The 18721-nt window shown below is 39.7% G+C and overlaps 1 protein-coding gene across 2 annotated transcripts; it reads right to left on the bottom strand.

The window, feature by feature from the left end:
* Positions 1-1780: 1780 nt before the first annotated feature.
* On the bottom strand, positions 1781-14108 carry LOC138369052 (uncharacterized). Of its 2 annotated transcripts, none has more exons than XM_069331993.1 (3): positions 8682-14108; positions 6219-6335; positions 1781-2088 (listed from the first exon to the last, which is right to left on the bottom strand). In XM_069331993.1, exon 1 carries the CDS (start codon positions 11809-11811, stop codon positions 10375-10377), a length of 1437 nt encoding a protein of 478 aa, XP_069188094.1. In that variant the 5' UTR covers positions 11812-14108; the 3' UTR covers positions 1781-2088; positions 6219-6335; positions 8682-10374. The 2 variants fall into 2 exon arrangements, with proteins under 2 accessions (XP_069188094.1, XP_069188095.1); XM_069331994.1 differs by lacking the exon at positions 1781-2088 and adding an exon at positions 2777-3373.
* Between the last annotated feature and the right edge of the window lie 4613 nt (positions 14109-18721).

The following is an 18721-nucleotide window of genomic DNA, read 5'->3' as shown; positions in this document are numbered from 1 at the left end:
TTACCTAGTCTCCAAAACTTTACATTTATCAGCATTAAACTGCATCTGTCAATCTTTTGACCATTTCAAAACCCTATTTAGATCAACTTGAAGTGATAGTGAGTCTTCTTCCGTGTTAATTTCCCTACCTATTTTTGTATCATCTGCAAATTTGCAAATGTTGCTACTCAACATAAGAACACAAGAACACAAGAACAAAGGCAACTGCAGAAGGCCCACCGGCCCATACGAGGCAGCTCCTACCTACAACCACCCAATTAATTTGCCAGTTCCTTTACGACTTGGGACTTAAATCCATTTACACTTTGGGCTTCTGAGTCTTTTAGTTTGTCAATGCTCTTCCTGATTGTGTCGCGTGTAATTGGTATTTCTCTTAATTCATTCTCCTTACCTCCGACAAACATTTGTGTTGGTGATGGGATGTCATTCAAGCTTTCTAGTGTGAACACTGATGTTAGGTATTCATTGAGAGTGTTTGCCGCCCTTTTATCATACAACTTAAAATTGTTAGTCTCATCTTTTATGGGTCCTACGGAGTCAGTTCTTTGTTTGGGTTTTACTTCGTATATACTTGCCTGAAACGCTATGCGTATTAGTGGCTTTAGGTATTGTATTTTAAATTTTAAAATTTTGCCCCGAGGTGCGAGTTTATTGGGAGTACTTAGCTGTATCATTAGCAAGGTAATTAACTATAGTTTGCTGTCCTCCGTCCTTTAACAAATCCATTGACCCCTCCCCTAACCTGCCTATTTTGTACAATAGTCGGTTTAGGATGATCCTTTCAAGCATCTTCCAAGTGCATTACATGAGACTGATAGGTCTGTAATTGCCAGGGTCATTGGGTTTCGGTATTGGGACCATTATTGCATGTTTCCATTGTGTGGGCAACACTCCACATAGGAATGACTTGTTAAACAGGTGTAGTAGTGGATTGCCAGACACTTCACACAGTGCATTGAGTATGTCGTAGGTGACGCCATCTTCACCAGGTGCTGTACTTTTACCCTTTTCATAGCCCCCTTTACTTCCTTGGCTGTAATTGGTTCCCCATACTCGTCATCACTAGATTGTGCTCTTGTTATCCTAATCCTTCTGTCATTATGTCGGAGGAGCTGTTCCCTGCTTACTTCTGCAGGGAGGGAGGAGGATGATGCTGCATCACTCCACTTGTGAATTAGTTCTTCAGCCTTACCCTGGGGGTCGTTGTGAGCCGCAGGCCGGGCTCTGCTCCCCTTAGCTACCTTAATTTTTGCCCACACTTGTCTTGCAGACGTTTCTCTTCCAATAGAGCTAGTGAACTCTAGTCATTGTCTGTCCCTTTGTAACTCATCTGCAATGTATGTACCTTTACCTGACTAAAAAATCTAATCTAAATCTATATCTAATCTATATGCTTAGATATATGCAAATGAGAGAGTAATAGAGCGAAACCTTTAAAATACTGAACAATTTGGAGGATATTGATTCATACAATTTCTTCAAAAGGTCAGATGTAACACGAACAAGGAGCAAAGATTTCAAGCTCAACAAGCCACAGTGTAGGAGTGACAACAAATGCTTTTTAACCCATACGATTATGATCATGGCAATAAGGTTTCTAAAACAGTAGGCATTCTTCCAAAGTCAGACACTGTACTATGTTCCTCGCCCTAACCTAGTCACTCAGTATTATTCACTCATTTATCTATGTCTTGTCTATTTATGTCTTAAAGGATTCAAGACGTACATTAGTCAATACAATTGGTGCCTAAAATGTTAAGGATCTCTTGTGAAACACGGGTATTAATAAAAAAATTTATTATGTAAAATAAATAAAAAAGGCCCAAGGGCCATGAAGTAACAAGAATGCAAGGCTGTCACAAGCTGGCATAAGTAGAGAAGACGGAAGATTCTTCATATTAAAAGACCCTGCTTCTCCAAGATGGCAGTCACACCCTGCTTGCCCTGGACAATCACCATATGGAGAAGGACTGTTTACTGTGAAGGGAAGTCCACAAATGCAATGCCAGCATGAGTCAGTCTTGAAGGGTAAACGATGATGGCACCCTCACAGTAACACAAAAGCCGAGCAAGCCCAGTGAGGAAGACCTGTTGATGGGAAGGAGGAGAATCATTAGTCACAACAAAATCCACATAGAAACAAAGGAGAGAAAAAAAATAAAGTGGATGTCTTTTTTTGTATAGACATAATAAATATTGCCATTTGGCTATGTATTTATATGATATATAATAGAATACAGCATAAAACAAAATAAGAGGGGTGATAGGAGAAGAAAAGATTAGTGTTCAGTGAGAATCCACAAGGTCTTCTCTGAATACTCTTTATTTTCTTCAAGGCTGTGGGTCCCTACAATTGCACCAGAGGTGGTACACACCCCTATTATTATTTAAACAGGTGAGTAAAAATAGGTGAGTACACACACGGTGTTAGCAAACTTAGCCTCCAAACACACACACACACATGGTATCAGCAAGCTTAGCCTCCAAACACACACACACATGGTATCAGCAAGCTTAGCCTCCAAATACACACATGGTATCAGCAAGCTTAGCCTCCAAATACACACATGGTATCAGCAAGCTTAGCCTCTAAACACACACACACAAATGGTATCAGCAAGCTTAGCCTCCAAATACACACACACACATGGTATCAGCAAGCTTAGCCTCTAAACACACACACACATGGTATCAGCAAGCTTAGCCTCCAAACACACACACACAGAAAATGGGGACATTGAAACAGTTGATAAACTTGATTTCAAGAGAAAGAGAGGTCACTATGGGGAACTTCAAATTTTTTTTAATAAGTAATTAGGCAGACTTGTTGCTAGACAGGGAAGTAAATTAAATGTATGCCAAATTTTGCAAAATTTACAACGAAGGCACACAAACATTCATACCAAAACAGAGATGCAGGGCCAGAAAACAGGATTGGTTCAACAGAAATTGAGAGAGGGCCACAGACCAAAAGACACAAAAATGGAATGAAAGACATTGAAAAACTACAAGCAGATGTCAACAAAGTTTTCGATTGGGCAGCAGAAAATAACATGTTGTTTAACAGTGATAAATTTCAGGTATGGCAAAAATGAGGATCTGAAACATAATACAGGGTACAAAACACAATCGAATCTTCCCATAGTAGAAAAACAGCATGTCAAGGATTTGGGAATAATGATGTCCGACGATCTAATGTTTAGGGAGCATAACCAAGCAAATATTGCGTCAGCCAGAAAAATGATCGGATGGATTATGAGAACTTTCAAATCCAGGGATCCCATCACAATGGTTGTACTCTTCAAGTCACTTATGTTGTCCCGTCTCGAGTACTGCTCAGTATTCACTTCCCCCTTCAGAGCAGGAGAGATTGCTGAAATAGAGGGAATACAGAGAACATATACGGCACGCATAGACGAGATAAAACACCTAAATTATTGGGATCGTCTCAAAGCTCTCCAAATGTACTCTCTACAAAGGAGACGAGAGAGATACCAAATAATATACACATGGAAGATACTGGAGGGCCAGGTCCCAAATCTACACAGTAAAATAACAACGTACTGGAGTGAACGATATGGAAAAAAATGCAAGATTGAACCAGTGAAGAGCAGAGGTGCCACAGGCACAATCAGAGAGCACTGTATAAACATCAGAGGTCCGCGGTTGTTCAACGTCCTCCCAGCGACTATAAGAAATATTGCCAGAACAACCGTGGACATCTTCAGGAGAAAACTGGACTGTTTTCTAAGAGAAGTTCCGGATCAGCCGGGCTGTGGTGGGTATGTGGCCCTGCGGGCCGCTCCAAGCAACAGCCTGGTGGACCAAACTCTCACAAGTCGAGCCTGGCCTCGGGCCGGGCTTGGGGAGTAGAAGAGCAGAACCCCATCAAGCAGGTATCAACATAGAAAGAAGCCAAACCCCCAATCATACCAGCGATACAAAGATGCGAGAAACAACTATACAGCAGTAAGGGGAGAGGCAGAAATAAATTTTTAAAAAGGGATAATGGATAAATGTAAAACAGAACTGGGCCTATTCTACAAATTCATAAACAACAAATTGCAGGTAAAGGATAATATCCAGAGGTTGAAAATAGGAAACAGATTCACAGAAAATGATAATGCAATGTGTGAAACATTAAACCAAAAGTTCCAAAGTGTGTTTATACAAAATGAAATCTTAAGAGAACCAGACACTAAGAATTTCTGAGAACATCATAGAGCGTTTAGAGGTGTCTAGAGATGAAGTGGAAAATATGCTAAAGGAGCTAAGTAAGAACAAAGCAGTTGGTCCAGATGGAGTTTCACCATGGGTTCTGAGAGAATGTGCATCTGAGCTCAGCCTTTCACTTCACCTGATCTTTCAGGCATCCCTGTGTACAGGAGTAATAGCAAACATGTGGAAAAAGGCTAACATAGTTCCAATCTACAAAAGTGGCAACAGGGAAGACCCCACCTCTCTCAGTTATAGACCTGAATCATTGACAAGTGTAACAGTGAAAAGATTGAAAAAAAAATAATAATAAAAACTAAATGGGTAGAACACCTGGAGAGAAATTATATAATATCACACAGACAGTATTGTTTTCTATCTGGAAGATCCTGTGTATCGAATTTACTCAGTTTCTATGATTGAGCCACAGAGATTTTAAAGGAAAAAGGTAGTTGGGTCGACTGCATCTATCTAGACATAAAAAAGGCTTTCGACAGAGTTCCACATAAGAGGTTGTTCTGGAAACCTAGAAAATTTTGGATGGGTGACAGGTAAGCTTCTAACATGGATGAAAAATTTTCTGACTGATAGAAAAATGAGGGCAGTAATCAGAGGCAATCGGACTGGAGAAGTGTCACAAGTGGAGTACCACAGTACATGCACCAGAAATGTTCATTGTCTACATAAATGATCTACCAGTTGGAATACAGAATTATATAAACATGTTTGCTGATGATGCTAAGATAATGGGATGGATAAGAAATTTAGATGATTGTCATGCCCTTCAAGAAAACCTGGACAAAATAAATATATGGAGCACCACTTGGCAAATGAAATTTAATGTGAATAAATGCCATGTTATGGAATGTGGAATAGAACATAGATCCCACACAACCTACAAATTATGTGAGAAATCTTTATATAATTCTGATAAAAGAAAGAGGTCTAGGGTTGATTCTAGATAGAAAACTATCACTTGAGGCCCACATAAAGAACGTTGTGTGAGGAGCCTATGCCACGCTTTCTAACTTCAGAATTTCGTTTAAATACATGGATGGCGAAATACTAAAGAAATTGTTCACGAGTTTTGTTCGGCCAAGGCTAGAATATGCAGCGGTTGTGTGGTGCCCATATCTTAAGAAGCACATCAACAAACTGGAAAAGGTGCAAAGACATGCTACTAAGTGGCTCCCAGAACTAAAGGGCAAGAGCTATGTGGAGAGGCATTATATATGCCAAAACTAGAAGACAACAAAAAGAGGTGATAAAATCACTATGTACAAAATAGTAACAGGAATTGATAAAATCGATAGGGAAGATTTCCCGAGACCTGGAATTTCAAGAACAAAAGGTCATAGATTTAAACTAACTAAACAAAGATGCCAAAGAAATATAAAAAAATTTCCTTTCGCATACAGAGTGGTACACGGTTGGAACAAGTTAAGTGAGAAGGTGGTGGCGGCCAAGACCGTCAGTAGTTTCAAAGCATTATGTGACAAAGAGTGCTGGGTAGACGGGACACCACGAGCGTAGCTCTAATCCTGTAACTACACTTAGGTAATTACATTTGGTGTCAGCAAGCTTACCGTCGAAACACACACAAACAGCCTGCCTATTATTCAAGGCCTTCTCTGAGTACTCTCTATTTTCTTCTCTGAGGCTATGGGTCCCTAATCTTGCACCAGAGGTGGTACAACTTTTAAGTTTTTAACTACTGCACTGAGCACCTAATTTTGGCAAAGACTTCTTAGTGCAATTGTCAAGGACATAGTTCTGGTATTTTTTTGTTTATAAATATTCAGGTATAGTTAATGTCAAAATGTTTCAAAACTCAACAATTTATATTTCAAAACAAAAAAAGTAATGAAAACATTACAAAACATTAAAATATAGCCTAATTAATTTTTTAATAAAATAGCACAACTCTCAGAATGTCTAAAGGTGCTTTGAGCAATGAAGTAGTTAATTTTATATATAATATTATATATATAATATATATTTACCTGTGAATACTGCTTAGCAAAAATTTGATCTCTGTGAAAATTGGTCTCGTCATTGCTAGGAGATATTTTAAGACCATGATTTGCTGTGGATGGCACTGTAGTCTTCAAGTCATCAATCTAAAAATAGAGGTAATCTTTTAAAATGTAAATTTTGTATAAAAAAAAATGCAAAAATAAATTGCAAGAATAATATGAAGTTATTATACAATTTTTTTTAATTATTTAAATATTAGTGAGACATTATTAAGAAATGTATGAAGTACAGATTCTCTAAGACCTGATATGTATCTGCTTATGTTCCACCACATTACATTCAGGGCTGAAGAGAAAACACAGCCAGTAAGGTAATGATCACTTAGGATGGACTGGGATGCTACATGTAGGTGGGGGCTAAGCTGCGTGAGGCTAGGATTCCCAGCCTGCCTTGTCTAGGCTGGGCTGGGCTAGGCAACACTAGGAAGGAGTCAACAAATCTCTGGAGTGCCTTACTTTTCCTGATATCCTTAAAAAAGCAAGAATGATGCCATTTTATAAAGGAGGCGAGACAGCAGACATAAACAATTAAAGAAAAATATCAAATCTACTTATACTTTCAAAAATATTTGATTTTTTTTTTTACAAACATCTCTTCCTACTTTGTAAAATTCAACATGAATACAAACACACACACACATCCCTAGGAAGCAGCCCATAGCAGCTGTCTAACTCCCAGGTACTTATTTACTGTTAGGTGAACCAGATATAGAGAATAACCACAAAATGCTATCTTTATAAGAACTATCTTGTAAAGCCACTAGTACACGCAGCATTTCAGGCAGGATATATAAAATATTATATATATATATATATATATATATATATATATATATATATATATATATATATATATATATATATATATATATATATATGAATACATACATACGGGACAAAGAGCCAGAGCTCAACCACCGCAAGCACAACTAGGTGAGTACACACACACACACACATTATATATATATATATATATATATATATATATATATATATATATATATATATATATATATATATATATATATATATATATATATATATATATGAGTGTTAGACCATGGAGGAATGATTTTTGTTAATTTAATTTATATAAAAAATTATTCCTTCTGAAGATGTATTAATATATGAAAGTACTTAAGGAAATTCCTGTTTCAATTCTTCCTCCGTGGTCTGACACTGTCACATTTTTCATCAAGTGTTAATTTTTGTGATTTACACACACGTGGCATGTTTACACACACATTATTTATATTATTTATATTATATATATATATATATATATATATATATATATATATATATATATATATATATATATATATATATATATTATATATATTATATATATTATATATATTATATATATTATATATATTATATATATTATATATATATATATATATATATGCAATTGACGATCACAAAACACTGATCATTTTATGCGGAAAATCCACAGAGAAATATGAAATGAGGTGAACGTTTCGGCTTTGTTAAAGCCTTTGTCAACACCAGACTGACCTAACGCAACTGATCTAACTGATCCCGTGGTCAGTCTGGTGTTGACAAAGGCTTTAACAAAGCCGAAACGTTCACCTCATTTCATATTTCTCTGTGGATTTTCCGCATACATACATACATACATACATACATACATACATACATACATACATACATACATACATACATATATATATATGGAACTCTCAACCCTATAAGTGGAGGGTTCCTACATACTCAACCAGAGGTGGTACCCTCTATATATTAATAAAAAGGCAAGGCTATGCTAAATCTTGGCAGGGATTGGCTTGGCTAAGCTGGTCAGGGCTTGGCTAGGGTAGGAAGGACTGGTCATGTTTAAAAGCAAGGCAGGGTTAGGCTAGGCAAGACTAGGTAAGGGTATACTGGGATAGGCTTGGCTACGGTAGGCTAGGAAGAGGTAAACTAGGATAAGCAAGGCTGTGCAAGCACTATGCACAGCTAGAATGAATTATGCTAAGATGGTTTAAGCTGGGCTAGGTTAGGATAAGCTGAGTCATGCAGGGCCCCGATTGACCAGTGGAGTCTAATAGTCTAACCTTCTAGCTAGTTTGCTGACCTAAGAGTGTAAATGCCTAGCCCCTAACCTGAGATATATACAAGAGTTGTTACATTCTTGTACAGCCACTAGTACGAGTAGCGTTTCGGGCAGGTCCCTGGAATACGATCCCCGCCGCGAAGAATCGTTTTTTCATCCAAGTACACATTTTACTGTTGCGTTAAACAGAGGCTACAGTTAAGGAATTGCGCCCAGTAAATCCTCCCCGGCCAGGATACGAACCCATGACATAGCGCTCGCGGAACGCCAGGCGAGTGTCCTACCACTACACCACCTGCTGCAATATTATTATAAAAGAAATATTACTTATTATAATCGTAAATACTAAATACCTGTTGTGTTGATTTAGGGGCGACGACGATCGTGGGATCGGATGCGAGCCACAGGTGGCCTACACCATGCTTTCTAAGGCGTCCCTCTCATAACAAAAACAAATCCGTGCATTCATACACAAACAGAGATCCCGTGGTTATGCGAATACTTGCAATTCTTTTACTTAAAATAATAGCAATTAGATTAATAATAATTAACATAATTTTTACTCAAGATTCATAAAAATCATTAATACTATTTTAAAAAAAGATTTATAAGACATCTAAAAACAGATATACAGACTTTGTGTGATATTTATTTCAACATTATATATTAATAGAATGTTGTAACTATTATTTTTAAATATTAGGTAGTTTCCAGCTACGTATATCGCATATAAACGTTGCAAAAAGATTTTAGACTGAATTAACACATTATACATTTATGGAGTAATTAACAACAAAACAATCTTTATTTTCATTGCAGAACATATATCAGAGCATACTAGTGACTCATACATTTAAAATAGTGTGATTTTTAAACAATTCGGTTGTAAACCCGCAGAACCGCCTACCCGCCAAAGACGTAACATAAGAAATGGTATATAATTCATTATTTTAAATTACATATATAATCATTAATAATATTCGGCAGCTATCGAGGTTCTCCATAGGTAAATTCCTGTACTCTAACAAGATGCTACTTGCTGTTTAGCTGTTTAAATTCTTGGAAAATTGTAATGACCAGCGACATAAAATATAACAATGAAATAGTAGCTGGTAACTGTAGCTGAACGAAAAATTAAATTCCAAATTGATTAGATGTTTTTCTAAATATAAAGATCGACCTGAAGGAATTTTATGAATTATGGACTAATTAAACAAAAAAATAGGTAATTTTACTTGAAGAACAGATACCAGAGAATAGTTAGTGAGTACATTTATATTGTATAATGGGAGAAAGCCCCTGGGAGCCGCGAATTAAAATAACCACCTACATTAATTGATAACTAGGAAATAGTATCTGGAAACTTTATCTGAACGAAAACACAATACCAATTTGTTTAGATGTTTTTCTTAATATAAAGATCAACAGTAAGGAATCTTATTCATTATGGACAAATTAACAAAAAAAAACGATAATTTTCATTGAGGACCATATATTAGAGCATACTTAGTCACTTATATATTAAAAGTATTGTGTATTTTGAACCATTGGGGTTGTAAACAATCAGAACGGCCTACCCGAAAAGTCGTAACATAAAATGTTGCATATGTTTGCTAATTTATTATTTGATAAATTATTATTATTAATTTACGACAACTATAGAGGTTTCCCATTAGTTAAATTACTGTAGTCTGACTAAATGCTACTACAAAACATATATAAATCCTGGGAAAGTCACAATGACCAGCGACATTAAAGCATAGAGGGTTAAATAGTAACAGGCAACTGTCGGCGAACGAAAAATTCATTTCCAAATTTATTAGATGTTTTCCTAAATATAAAGATCGATAGGCTGGAATTTTCTGGATTATGGCCTAATTAAGGCAAAAATATATATATTTTTACTTGAAGAACAAATATCAGAGCATAGTCAGTGAGTTATAGAATAATAAGAGTGTGGTATTTCATTGTATAACAAGAGATAGTCCATGGAAGCGAAAATAGACGTAGTTTTACACAAAATAACGTCCAAAAACAGCCGTAGAGTCAAACGGCAAATGTTGACGTTCTTTTTAAGAGGACAGGTTGAGAATTCGTGGAATTCTCCCCAGTTGTCATGGATTGAGTAGAAGTTTTTCTACATAAGGCATAGTGATGTACACCTTGGTTGCATCTATTGCATGAACGTAGTTGCACTACACATTTTTGGGGATCATGAGAGCCCATGCACTTGTGTATTTCTTGCAACCTTTTAATCCTAGTATTATAAGTAGGATAAACAGAGCATTGGTAGGTGGCATGTCCTTGATTACAAAACAGACACCTTCTTTCTTTGGTTGACTTTGTCTCTTTAGTAGACAAGTCATTGGTTATCTCAGAAGGAGACACCGAATAAGTACCTACATTACCACTCCTCTTTCCAGTGGATGGAGCAGTCCTAGATTTATACTTACTAGACTTATTCAAAGTCGGTTTGGGTTTGACTGAAGTGTCAGTATTAGTTGGTTTAGACTCAGGTTTAATCTTATCATGGGTCTTCAACCTGTTAACCGATATTCTCAGTCCCTCGAATATTTGGTCAAGAGTGAGAAACTCGGTTTTATAGTGTGAGCAGAGCTCTGTTAAGACATTTCGAGGTAATTTCCACTGCAAAAGTAACTTGATTGACCATTCTGAGGCTGGTATATCAACTTTAGTACCTAAGGCTTTTACTAGAGACTCTACTTCTAGTCTGAAGCTTTGAAGTGACTCTGGTCTACTATTTGGTGCATTCAGATCTAGCAATTGGTAATAAAGGTTAGCTATACTCAACTCTTTGTTGCAATAGTTCAACTTCAACAGTTTTATAGCTTCCTCATAATTACTATCAGTGAGAGTTAAGTTATGTATGACCTTTTTAGCCTCTCCTTTGAGAAGACTAAGCAGGTATGAGAATTTAGAAACCTTGTCAAGAGACGATTTCTTATGTATATGAACTTCAAATGAAGTCCAAAAATTGTCCCAATTTTCTGTATCTAAACCTGTAAATGTAGGTAAGTCTAAAGTAGGTAAACGAACCTCTGGTAGTTGGGTATTGAATTGAGACATAATATTATTTGTATTGGATTTAGATTGTTTTGCTAGATTAGATAGCATGTAAAGTTTATCTTGAGTCTCCTCTTCATATTGGGAGATATCCTCTACAATTTGACCTACTTCATCAGGGTCAGTTTCTATGGTATTCAGTAGAGTAATATTAGACTGACCTGTAGACCTAACTTGATCAAATTTCAGATCAGCTACTCTTACTGATGTCTCTAAGTGATAAGAGTCAATGGGAGTTTCTTTAGATAAGCCCTCAGACTTGTTAATTAGTCTGGTTAAATGACCTTTAAGGCCAATATAGGTTCTCCTTAATTGCTCAGGAGTAGCCATGTTGGGCTTAGGTCCAAACTTCATGGGATTAGAATAAGTATTACTAATGAAGCTTGGGTACTTGTTCATTAGTTGACAAGTAACATTAAATGTAGCCTAATTTAATGTGGCTAATTTATACTCTACCTCACTCGAGGTTAAATGTACCTACCTAACAACAAGTAGCTAGATATTTTGTGCATTGTCTGAACTTCACCATTAACTTTCGTCCGGTTAGCTCTTCTATATCACCATTAGATGTAATGGTGATCATCCAGCAATACACGAAATAGATACACACAAAATAATGAGTACAAGATGAAATATTATGGAGACACTCCAATCAGAGTTCTCAAAATTTAATCCCACCCTGGATAGGGTCAGCACAAATGGTATAATACATACACTACTGACTAGCTTAAGTCTAGTCGTGATAATTCCTACCTAAGAACTACAAATTTATTTAGTCTGGGCTTGTGCCAAATTCAGCACAATCTCAGCCTAAATTCTACCTAATAAGATTGGTAAAGATTATTGTGGTGCAGTAAGGTGAATATAATTGTGCTGTATTTTTGTTTTTTTTTGCATTTTTGTTTATAAGTGTGCACTTGCACACACAAGTGAAAATAATTATGTACAGTTAAGTTTGGCTTGCTAGCCACAGCCGTTTGTGATAATTGATTGTGTTGATCAATTTCTCAACCACATGCAACCTTGACTCACCTGACAGGTGAACACCATCTCTGGCCAGGTTTTGTCTATATGGTCTGGCAGTAAATTGGATATAAGTGGCATCCAATCTCACTCGTTTTTTCAGCCTGAAATTTATGTACTTAGCAGCTCTCTGGTAGTATTCTGGTGTTACTCCCCAACGATTATCTTGACTTGGTTGGCGAGGTTCCACTAACGTGAATACTACCAAATTACTGATGAGCTTGAAAGAAGAAATTATGGCTTTAAGGTGCTTGATCACCTCAGCTGGATGACGAGTAGGATGGATGTCATTACCACCTAAGTATATAATGGTTAGATGGTGTGGCCACTCTAACGCAGGTGTTAGTGTGGAATTGTTATAAAAGTTATGAGCTGTTGCTCCTGGTGACCTAAAGATTCTTACCTCAGTATGAGGTATAGGTCTAAGTGTTGTGAGCAATTGACTGTGTCCCACGAGTGCTACCTTATACATGAGGTGAAAGTAGCAATGAATTGGAGTGACTTAGGCTAACCTATGTTACGCTGTTGGTAGACACAATTAATTAAATGGTTAGTCTAGACTACGTCACACAGGGATTAGTTATTACTAATTAGTATTTATAATTATAATTTATATTTATCCGGTTCGATAAGGACCATAATGTGGGACATTTGGGGCTTGACTCTATTTATTTAATTATTAAAGTAATGAAATCAATTACGAAGGACCACCCGCTTTTATGGTAAAGAGGGAAACTAATAAAATGTGATCATTAGAAAATTCCTAGAGGAACCAGTAACTATGGATAAATACTAGAAAATGTAATCACTTGCATAATTAATGGGCTGTATATATAATTTAATTGAATCAAAGCCTCAAACACCTACATTGGGGGTTATTGCTAGAACTTCATGTATGTCTAGGAACTAGTGTGGTTCATGCACCAGTTCATTATGTAATAACCTAATCTTATGACCAATTAGAGAATCCATAGAGAATTTGTCACCAATAAGAACATAGATCATGAATATCAGAAATAATTGAGTATAATAAACACGTGTTAAATCCAGAGTGCAGTGATCAATAGTAATAATTCAATACAGATAATTTGAATAATTGAATACGGAAAGGGTCTTAGCTTGAAGACGTTTTCCAAGACATCAGTCATGAATCATCCTCGGAATCTCCGGAATTCATCATGGAACACTGGGAGATGCATAACACGGGAAAGTAACAGCTCGGGGAATTCTTCACACGCAAGCTGTAAATCAAGATATATTACGTAGCAACATATTAGGCTGCTAAATATCTATATTCAAGAAATTGAGAATGGAGAGAGATAAAATATACTAACATGTGTTTTATTTATGTCGCTCGGCGTGATGACAAGCTACCCTGCTGTAAACTATCTGTAATGATGCATCAAAAGGGAATAAGTGTACTTAGCTAATAGGGCACTGTGTAAGTTGAAGCTTGCCGAAGCTCGCGTCCTAGGCTCTAACGTCGCATTGGCGAACACGTGGCGTTTAGCCTGGCCTAGATGTCGACGCGCTTCTCTGGCCGGTCACGATGGATTACACGGAACAAATTGACAAGTTCCGGGCTGAATGTCAAGTTAATTCTCGTTGACGATTCACCACGATGTATCCTATGACACTGACACCAAACAAGTTGCTCAATTCCGCAACTAGTCTTCACACCTCACTTTGGTGACTTTCCTCTCTCGTCAACGCCTCCACACGCTCTCTCGGCAACATGGCGTCTCCCTTCCCCCCTCCGCGTCCCCGCATTCGCCACACAAATTATTTTCTACGAATAATATTATTTCTCGCAGTTGCGGCTAAAATGCTGGGATAATGACGGGTTTATAATTCTAGGGAGCTAAATATTATTATTTGCTCGTTTTACGATGTCAAACGTGCAATGGAGAATGATATTAATTCTCTCCGCGGCATTCACTCGTGACTTTAAATTTATTACCAGATAACAGTTGTATCTAGAAATGCTTGATTTGGCATTATTTGGGAGTCAGGTTATCGGTAAGTAATTATCACACAGAACACTGTTGTTTTTAGAGAATCAAACTCAATTCTCTGACACACTGGATATAATGTGTTTATTTTGGTAGAATCTGACGCAATACTGGTGTTTGATTACGTAAGAATTCTAGCGTTATTGTACAGATACAATTATTAGTTCATGTGAACTCTACTTTTGGTTAATTTTAGTTACTACAGCAATTAGTAGATTTTAGTAATAATTAATAATAATACAACTGTGTTGTATTATGTTGGAAATTTCCAACAATAGTTGTGCTGAGGGTGGGTGATAGTTGAGCTGAGGGTGGTGATAGTTGAGCTGAGGGGGGTGATAGTTGAGCTGAGGGTGGTGATAGTTGAGCTGAGGGGGGTGATAGTTGAGCTGAGGGGGGTGATAGTTGAGCTGAGGGGGGTGATAGTTTAGCTGAGGGGGGTGATAGTTGAGCTGAGGGTGGTGATAGTTGGGCTGAGGGGGGTGATAGTTGGGCTGAGGGTGGTGATAGTTGGGCTGAGGGTGGTGATAGTTGAGCTGAGGGGGGTGATAGTTGAGCTGAGGGTGGTGATAGTTGAGCTGAGGGGGGTGATAGTTGAGCTGAGGGGGGTGATAGTTGAGCTGAGGGGGGTGATAGTTTAGCTGAGGGGGGTGATAGTTGAGCTGAGGGTGGTGATAGTTGGGCTGAGGGGGGTGATAGTTGGGCTGAGGGTGGTGATAGTTGGGCTGAGGGTGGTGATAGTTGAGCTGAGGGTGGTGATAGTGTAGCTGAGGGGGTGATAGTATAGCTGAGGGTGGTGATAGTGTAGCTGAGGGTGGTGATAGTGTAGCTGAGGGGGGTGATAGTTGAGCTGAGGGGGGTGATAGTTGGGCTGAGGGGGGTGATAGTTGGGCTGAGGGGGGTGATAGTTGGGCTGAGGGGGGTGACAGTGTAGCTGAGGGTGGTGATAGTTGGGCTGAGGGGGATGACAGTGTAGCTGAGGGGGTGATAGTGTAGCTGAGGGTGGTGATAGTGTAGCTGAGGGTGGTGATAGTGTAGCTGAGGGGGGTGATAGTTGAGCTGAGGGGGGTGATAGTGTAGCTGAGGGTGGTGATAGTGTAGCTGAGGGTGGTGATAGTTGAGCTGAGGGTGGTGATAGTTGAGCTGAGGGTGGTGATAGTTGAGCTGAGGGGGGTGATAGTTGAGCTGAGGGGGGTGATAGCTGGGCTGAGGGAGGTGACAGTGTAGCTGAGGATGGTGATAGTTGGGCTGAGGGGGGTAACAGTGTAGCTGAGGGGTTGATAGTGTAGCTGAGGGTGGTGATAGTGTAGCTGAGGGGGGTGATAGTTGAGCTGAGGGGGTGATAGTTGAGCTGAGGGGGTGATAGTTGAGCTGAGGGTGGTGATAGTGTAGCTGAGGGTGGTGATAGTGTAGCTGAGGGGGGTGACAGTGTAGCTGAGGGGGGTGATAGTTGAGCTGAGGGTGGTGATAGTTGAGCTGAGGGGGTGATAGTGTAGCTGAGGGTGGTGATAGTGTAGCTGAGGGTGGTGATAGTGTAGCTGAGGGGGGGTGACAGTGTAGCTGAGGGGGGTGATAGTTGAGCTGAGGGGGGTGATAGTTGAGCTGAGGGGGTGATAGTGTAGCTGAGGGTGGTGATAGTGTAGCTGAGGGGGGTGATAGTTGAGCTGAGGGGGGTGATAGTTGAGCTGAGGGGGGTGATAGTTGAGCTGAGGATGGTGATAGTTGAGCTGAGGATGGTGATAGTTGAGATGAGGGGGGTGATAGTTGAGCTGAGGATGGTGATAGTTGGGCTGAGGATGGTGATAGTTGAGCTGAGGGTGGTGATAGTTGAGCTGAGGATGGTGATAGTTGAGATGAGGATGGTGATAGTTGAGCTGAGGGGGGTGATAGTTGAGCTGAGGATGGTGATAGTTGGGCTGAGGATGGTGACAGTTGAGCTGAGGGTGGTGATAGTTGAGCTGAGGATGGTGATAGTTGAGATGAGGGGGGTGATAGTTGAGCTGAGGATGGTGATAGTTGAGCTGAGGATGGTGATAGTTGAGATGAGGGGGTGATAGTGTAGCTGAGGGGGGTGATAGTTGAGCTGAGGGGGGTGATAGTTGAGCTGAGGGGGGTGATAGTTCAGCTGAGGGGGGTGATAGTTCAGCTGAGGGGGGTGATAGTGTAGCTGAGGGGGGTGATAGTTCAGCTGAGGGGGGTGATAGCCGCACATTATATTGTCATATATGCAAATGGATTTTTCTTACCAAAAAATGGTATTAACATAGTGCGTAAATTAAAATAAAAAATGCATTTTAATCTGCTTATTTATTTCAAATTAATTTCTTTAGTGTGATGTAAACATTTTGTCTGTCAGTCTGGCGTGACTGTTGTCTGTCAGTCTGGCGTGACTGTTGTCTGTCAGTCTGACGTGACTGATGTCTGTCAGTCTGGCGTGACTGGTGTCTGTCAGTCTGACGTGACTGGTGTCTGTCAGTCTGACGTAACTGGTGTCTGTCAGTCTGACGTGACTGGTGTCTGTCAGTCTGACGTGACTGGTGTCTGTCAGTCTGGCGTGACTGGTGTCTGTCAGTCTGACGTGACTGGTGTCTGTCAGTCTGACGTGACTGGTGTCTGTCAGTCTGGCGTGACTGTTGTCTGTCAGTCTGGCGTGACTGGTGTCTGTCAGTCTGGCGTGACTGGTGTCTGTCAGTCTGGCGTGACTGGTGTCTGTCAGTCTGGCATGACTGGTGTCTGTCAGTCTCTGACAGCCTCCGTGGGGTCCGGGTGTACTCACCTAGCTTGTGGGGTTGAGCTTTGGCTCCCTGGTCCCGCCTCTGTACTGTCAATCCACTGGTGAAACTGATGTCTTAATTCTCCTGGCGATATTCTTATGATTAATGGTACTGACTTTGCGTTCATCACTGAACTGTGTTAACAGTGAACATTAACTCGTTATTGTGTTTATATGCCCCTGCTGTCAATGATAATGACTGCTGAGGTGTGGACAGTGTCCAGAGGAGCATTTGTCCAACTGCTGAGGTGTAGACAGTGTCCAGAGGAGCATTTGTCCAACTGGTGAGGTGTAGACAGTGTCCAGAGGAGCATTTGTCCAACTGGTGAGGTGTAGACAGTGTCCAGAGGAGCATTTGTCCAACTGCTGAGGTGTAGACAGTGTCCAGAGGAGCATTTGTCCAACTGCTGAGGTGTAGACAGTGTCCAGAGGAGCATTTGTCCAACTGCTGAGGTGTAGACAGTGTCCAGAGGAGCATTTGTCCAACTGCTGAGGTGTAGACAGTGTCCAGAGGAGCATTTGTCCAACTGCTGAGGTGTAGACAGTGTCCAGAGGAGCATTTGTCCAACTGCTGAGGTGTAGACAGTGTCCAGAGGAGCATTTGTCCAACTGCTGAGGTGTAGACAGTGTCCAGAGGAGCATTTGTCCATCTGCTGAGGTGTGGACAGTGTCCAGAGGAGCATTTGTCCTACTGCTGAGGTGTGAAGAGTGTCCAGAGGAGCATTTGCCCAACTGCTGAGGTGTGGACAGTGTCCAGAGGAACATTTGTCCAACTGCTGAGGTGTGGAGAGTGTCCAGAGGAGCATTTGCCCAACTGCTGAGGTGTGAAGAGTGTCCAGAGGAGCATTTGCCCAACTGCTGAGGTGTGGAGAGTGTCCAGAGGAGCATTTGTCCAACTGCTGAGGTGTGGACAGTGTCCAGAGGAACATTTGTCAAACTGTTGAGGTGTAGACAGTACCAACAGGTGAAGTGAGGACATTTGTCCTGTGGCTTTGCTAAAAGTCCATTTGGTCCAGAAACAGTTTCTAGGTCTTATACATAACTACTGTACTAATTTTCATATGCAACTAAGTGGACATTAAGACTTGTATCGGATTTAAAAAAAAACAGATAAAAGAGACAAACTATTATATTTATTAAATATCTCGTCCATTTTCAGTATTTGAAAAATTTGTAACGCCTTTTGAAAACGAAAAACTGATATTTGCTTATTTAGAAATAGAACAAATGGATAGGCTGTGGTTTATGAAAAGCAAAATTGGAAAGAATCATTGCAAAAACTGGAAGTGATGCTTGCAACAAGCCTGGCCTCTGGGGGCATGGTGCAAGAGTGACGTGGTGGCAACTGATGAAACTCTGCGGAAGTTATTGGGCAAGAACAGAAGGAAATTGAGAGGTAAATATTATCTGGAGTGTTTTGGAGAGTCAGTTCTAGGTGCAGACGGCAGGGTGGTGGTGGAGGAGGGCAGGGTGGTATTGGAGGAGGGCAGGGGGGTGGTGG

The sequence above is a fragment of the Procambarus clarkii genome, chromosome 26, assembly GCF_040958095.1.
Source record: "Procambarus clarkii isolate CNS0578487 chromosome 26, FALCON_Pclarkii_2.0, whole genome shotgun sequence".
NCBI lineage: Eukaryota > Metazoa > Arthropoda > Malacostraca > Decapoda > Cambaridae > Procambarus > Procambarus clarkii.
This window is presented reverse-complemented; position numbering and strand designations above follow the sequence as displayed.